Here is a 6,000-nt window from a genome sequence, read left to right on the forward strand (position 1 = left end):
TACTGATGGAGAAAAGGAAATGCAGAGGTTAAATAACCTACATCAACTCAAAACAGCTGGGTGGCCGTGCTGTGTAGAAAGAGTGACTCACTTCTCCACTCCACTGTGCTGCTGACTTGGCCCAGTATTTCCTGACTCTTAGAAGACAGATCATTGCTGTGGAACTCACTTTGATTTGTTATCTGTTAGAGGAAAATGGCTCTTTTATAAAGGACATTATTTATTCATGGATTTAGTCTTCAAGTGCTTTGCAGAGGAATAAAAGCTTATTAACTTTTATAAAATGCTGAAGATAGGAATTGTTTTAAAAGAGCTTTATGTAAATTAATTTTAGATCCATCTCATGTTCTTAAGGCGCACATGCAACGTGTCCCTTCCCTGCCATCCCCTCTGCCCTAGACTTATTTGACTTTGACTTCAGTAAAGTAAGCTGGAGATGGATAGGTATGAAGTACTACTTTTCTAGTAGAAGTGTACTTTATATTTTGGGGAACACTGTGTTTCTTGGTGTTCTTACCTATTCTAAAAAAAAAAAAGGCATTGAGATTGACATGTTTGTTTTTAAATCAGACGTAATGCATTGAAGTGCATGTTTCAAAGTTGTTATCTTGGAAAGCTATATATGTCTTTTGGTGATTATGTTGTTCCTAAATATTTAAAAAAACATCCTGTGAACAGCTTTCTTATCAATATTTTGTATTTGACAATATTTTCCCATGGGACCATTTGTGCTTATCTCCCCCCCACCGCCACATTGAGTATTTCAGGAAAAAAATTGTCACACTGTCTCCCTTGTTACAGGGTGCTCTCAGTCACATTATTATGAATTACAGAGTATCATTTGGGTATATATTATCCTGAAACTACTTAGTTTTGATTGCTTATAGAAGTCACTTGATGGAATCAGTTTGGAGGGGGGTGGGGGAGGAACAGATAGACACAAAGAAATTAACACAGATTTAATAATTATCCCTAAGGCTTTGACCTCACAATTTTAAGTGTTGTATGTTGGAAACAAGCATTTGCAGGTCATGATGAAGTGATAACATTGTGGGATGTAGAATGTACACCTAGAGAAGGCGTTATGCTAATGGGATTCTGCATCCCACATCTCCTCCCTTCTCAGCCGTCTCTCCTTGGACCCTCTAAGCTGGGGCTTTCTCTGCCCTTCTGCATCAGCTCTAGAGTTTTGTTGAAACCTTCTGCTAACTGTCCCTCTCCAGTTCTCTTGTGAGTTTATACATTTTAAATTCTTTTCACCTAATTTTAGACTCATCTGAGGAGGCAGCCCACTTGTGCTCAGTATACATATTTAATAGGAAAACTGTCATTTCTCTTAATTTTATGGTGTCTTTTTGCTCCTCAAAAATTACAACTTTTTTTTTGTTACCAAATGTGATATTCTCTTTCATTTATTTGGTTTTATGCCAAATTTAGGATTATAACCTTATAAAAATAATCTAGTAATTTTGTACTTTGAAGGGGTTATGTTTTGATCACAGCTTTGGTAGATTGATTGGATATTATTCAGTTATTAAAAATGTGCTCGATGTATAATATATAGAAGTGCATTTTTGAGATATAGATGGTGAAGATGCATTGCTGTCAGTCAAAGTTGTTGCAGATTAATGATGGCAAACATTATTTTTGGAGGTAAAGGTTAGTTTTCCCCATACTGTGAAATTCAAGCCTTCTTTGAGATTGAATCATGGGTGACGTTATTATGAATAATTTATTTGGGACTAACCTGTAAAACTGTTCAAGTGCAGGAGAAGCCCTTCTTAAGCCTAATTTTGTTTTGTTTTGTTTTTTTAAAATTTATTTATTTATTTTTGGCTGTGTTGGGTCTTTGTTGCTGCGCGTGGGCTTTCTGTAGTTGCAGTGAGCGGGGGCTACTCTTCCTTGCGGTGCGCGGGCTTCTCATTGTGGTGGCTTCTCTTGTTGTGGAGCTCTAGGCACACGGGCTTCAGTAGTTGTGGCACATGGGCTTCAGTAGTTGTGGCACATGGGCTTCAGTAGTTGTGGCTCCCGGGCTCTAGAGCTCAGGCTCAGTAGTTGTGGCGCACGGGCTTAGTTGCTCCGTGACATGTGGGATCTTCCCCAACCAGCGCTCGAACCCGTGTCCCCTGCATTGGCAGGCAGACTCTTAACCACTGTACCACCAGGGAAGCCCTTAAGACTAATTTTGTATCAAGGTAGTTGAAGTATAAGAAACTCTAATGTATTTTTTTTTCTTTCCCATTATGATTTATTATAGGATACTGAATATAGTTCCTTGTGATATACAGTAGGACATTGTTGTTTATCCATTCTATATATAATAGTTTGCATCTGCTAATCCCAAACTTGCAGTCCATCCCTCCCTCCCCCGCTGCCCACCCTTGGCAACCACAAGTCTGTTCTCTATGTCTGTGTGTCTGTTTTGTAGGTAAGTTCACTTGTGTCATATTTTAGATTCCACATATATGTACGTGATCTCATATGGTATCTGTCTTTCTCTTTCTGACTTACTTCACTTAATATGATAATCTCTAGGTCCATCCATGTTGCTGCAGATGGCATTATTTCACTCTTTTTTATGGCTGAGTAGTATTCCATTGTATATATGTACCACATCTTCTTAATCCATTCATCTGTCAGTGGACATTTAGGTCGTTTGCATGTCTTAGCTATTGTGGATTGTGCTGCTGTGAACATAGGGCTGCATGCATCTTTTTGAATTATAGTTTTGTCCAGATATATGCCCATGAGTGGGATTGCTGGATCATATGGAAACTATTTTTAGATTTTTGAAGAATCTCCATACTGTTTTCCATAGTGTCTGCACCAGTTTATATTCCCGCCAGCAGTGTAGGAGGGTTCTCTTTTCTCTACACCCTCTTCAGCATTTGTTATTTGTAGACTTTTTAATGATGGCCATTTTGACCGGTGTGAGGTAGAGTTTTGCTTTGCATTTCTCTGATAATTAGTGATGATGAGCATCTTTTCATGTGCCTATTGGCCATCTCTATGTCTTCTTTGGAGAAATGTCTATTTAGGTCTTCTGCCCATGTTTTGATTGGGTTGTTTGTTTTTTTGTTATTGAGTTATATGAGCTGTTTGTATATTTTGGAAATTAAGCCCTTGTCAGTCGCATCATTTGCAAGTAGGTTGTCTTTTCGTTTTGTTTATGGTTTCCTTTGCTGAGCAAAAGCTTATAAGTTTGATTTGGTCCCATTTGTTTATTTTTGCTTTTGTTTCTATTGCCTTGGGGGACTGACCTAAGAAAACATTGGTATAATTTATGTCAGAGAATGTTTTGCCTATGTTCTCTTCTATGAGTTTTATGGTGTCATGTCTTATATTTAAGTCTTTAAGCCATTTTGAGTTTATTATGGTGTGAGGGTGTGTTCTAACTTAATTCATTTACATGCGGCTGTCCAACTTTCCCAACACCACTTGCTGAAGAGACTATCTTTTCCCCATTGTATGTTCTTGCCTCCTTTGTCAAAGAGTAATTGACTGTGAGTGTGTGGGTTTATTTCTGGGCTCTCTGTTCTGTTCCATTGATCCATATGTGTGTTTTTTGTGCCAATACCATGCTGTTATTTATTTATTTATTTATTTATTTATTTTTGGCTGCATTGGGTCTTTGTTGCTGCACGCAGGCTTTTCTCTAGTTGCTGCGAGTGGAGGCTACTCTTTGTTGTGGTGTGCGGGCTTCTCCTTGTGGTGGTTTCTCTTGTTGCGGAGCACGGGCTCTAGGCATGTGGGCTTCAGTAGCTGTGGCTTGTGGGCTCTAGAGTGCAGGCTCAGTAGTTGTGGTGCACAGGCTTAGTTGCTCTGTGGCATGTGGGAATCTTCCCAGATCAGGGCTTGAACCCATGTCCCCTGCATTGGCAGGTGGATTCTTAACCACTACGCCACCAGGGAAGCCCCCATGCTGTTTTGATTACTGTAGCTTTGTAGTATTGTCCGAAATCTGAGAGGGTTATGCCTCCTGCTTTGTTCTTTTTCCTGAGGGTTGCTTTGGCAATTTTGGGTCTTTTATGGTTCCATATAAATTTTAGGATTATTTGTTCTAGTTCTGTGAAAAATATCATGGGTAATTTGATAGAGATTGCATCTAATGTACTTTTGCTTTGAGGTAGTAGATGACCAGTTGTGCCTTTTTAGTCCTGTTATTTAGCCTGCTTTTCTCATGTGTGCTGATGTGATCTTCCCCGACCCCCAGATAAACAGGGGTCACATGACGACAGAAGCCAAGAGAGCTGCAAAGATGGAAAAGAAGATGAAAATTTTGCTTGGGGGTTACCAGTCTCGTGCAATGGGGCTCATGAAACAGTTGAATGACTTATGGGACCAAATTGAGCAGGCTTACTTGGAGTTACGCACTTTTGAAGAACTCAAGAAACATGAAGATTCTGCTATTCCCCGGAGGCTAGAGGTAACGTTATTGGCTTGCAGCATTGCTTAGAAAGAGAGCTCCAAAGAATAATCAGGGCTTTCTTCTTTTCCTTTCCTGTTCAGGCTATCTTTTGCAGTTGACATTGACTGGCTTTTTTTCAGTGAGAGCCTAAAGTTTTTGACTTTCTAGTCTAGAATTGCGTGTGTGTAGGTGGATAGACCAGGCCAGTTTTGGATACACAGGCTTTTCCTGTACTAATTTTTTGTTTTGTATATAGATGCACTGTGAAATGGAATAAGTAACCCTTGTGATTTTTTCCCCTGAAACTTAATTGCGTCCCATTCATATAGCTCTCTGAGGTACATTAAACCAGTGTCTTTTTGTTTTGTAATTTAGGATGCTGGGAATATATCAGTAGCTAGTCATCCCAGAGCATCAAGTTCCTTTGGCCAGATTTGGTTTAACTTTATTTGCCAAGTGTGCATGATAGCCCCTGCCCAGATAAAGGGCAGCCAGGGCTTATTTAAGTGCATTTGTGGGTATCGATAGGACAATAATGGCCTGTTTATTTGAGATAGCAGCAGAGGTTTTATAACAAGATGGTAGTTGTATGACCATATCAAAGAATGGCCACAGGACTGGTTTTATAGCAGAAGTAGTTACTATTTTTGTTTCTCTTTGGGGAATACTTACCTCTTGAAAGTGTTGACTTAACTCAGCCGTTTGTAAGATGATAAAGTACCATAAGATATTTTTAATTTTCAGTGTGCTTACATATGAAAAAATTATTTAATGGTTTTGTTTCTTCAAGTGTCTAAAAGAAGATGTTCAACGACAACAGGAAAGAGAAAAGGAACTTCAGCATAGATACGCTGATTTGCTGCTGGAGAAAGAGACTTTAAAGGCCAAATTCTGAAGCATATTCTCTCACAAGATGAATTAATTGCTGGTGTTCATACCCTGGAAGGCTGATACTGATGTTTATCTTCATTGACAAATTTGCCCACCATCTGTGGTTTTTCAGTTGTTTATTTTAAATGATATCGATCTTACACATTTATGTATAAAGACTTTGTAACTCCACAGGACATTTTAGGGTTTAAATTATTAAGACGATCATTCTTTTAGAAGTGTCATATTTGCAGATTTTTTTTAGTTTTGGCCTTTAATTTTAAAAGCCTGATTTTAAACTGCCTGGAGTAAACTCTCGAATAAAAACAAAATATAAAAAATTGAGAATGTAGCCTTTTGTTTGAAGTAATTAGATACTTAGAGTGCCCACAAACCAGCAAATATGTACTCTGTGTCATATTTAATGAGTAACTCTCGGGTGATCAAAATGGCGATCCAGTATCTTAATTTAAATCCTTAAGAGGCAATCCTTCTGTGGCTTTGTTAGTTTTGACTGTTTTTGCATAGGATGGTCATTTCTCTATACGTTGACAAGATAGATTAACTTTTTAATACCTCAGTGTTTTTTTCAGTTTAACTTTAGGAAGGTCTCTTCTCTGCCCAGCTACTTACACAGTTCATGGATTAGGACTCAAAAGATTTAACTTTTCTTGACCTGTTATTTTCTTGTAAACATTTTTTTGACGAAGGCATTTTAAAGA

General features: G+C 38.4%; 1 protein-coding gene across 1 annotated transcript in view; it reads left to right on the forward strand.

Moving 5' to 3' along the window:
• Window positions 1–5,620, forward strand: part of CDC5L (cell division cycle 5 like) — a 41,646-nt gene extending 36,026 nt beyond the window's left edge. Inside the window, exons 15-16 of the mRNA XM_007193815.2 lie at window positions 4,214–4,426; window positions 5,199–5,620. Coding sequence (XP_007193877.1) covers window positions 4,214–4,426; window positions 5,199–5,303 — 318 coding nt within the window. The 3' untranslated portion in view covers window positions 5,304–5,620. The remainder of the gene's footprint in view (window positions 1–4,213; window positions 4,427–5,198) is intronic.
• The last annotated feature ends 380 nt before the right edge of the window (window positions 5,621–6,000 follow it).

This window comes from Balaenoptera acutorostrata, chromosome 10 (assembly GCF_949987535.1).
Source record: "Balaenoptera acutorostrata chromosome 10, mBalAcu1.1, whole genome shotgun sequence".
Classification (NCBI taxonomy): domain Eukaryota; kingdom Metazoa; phylum Chordata; class Mammalia; order Artiodactyla; family Balaenopteridae; genus Balaenoptera; species Balaenoptera acutorostrata.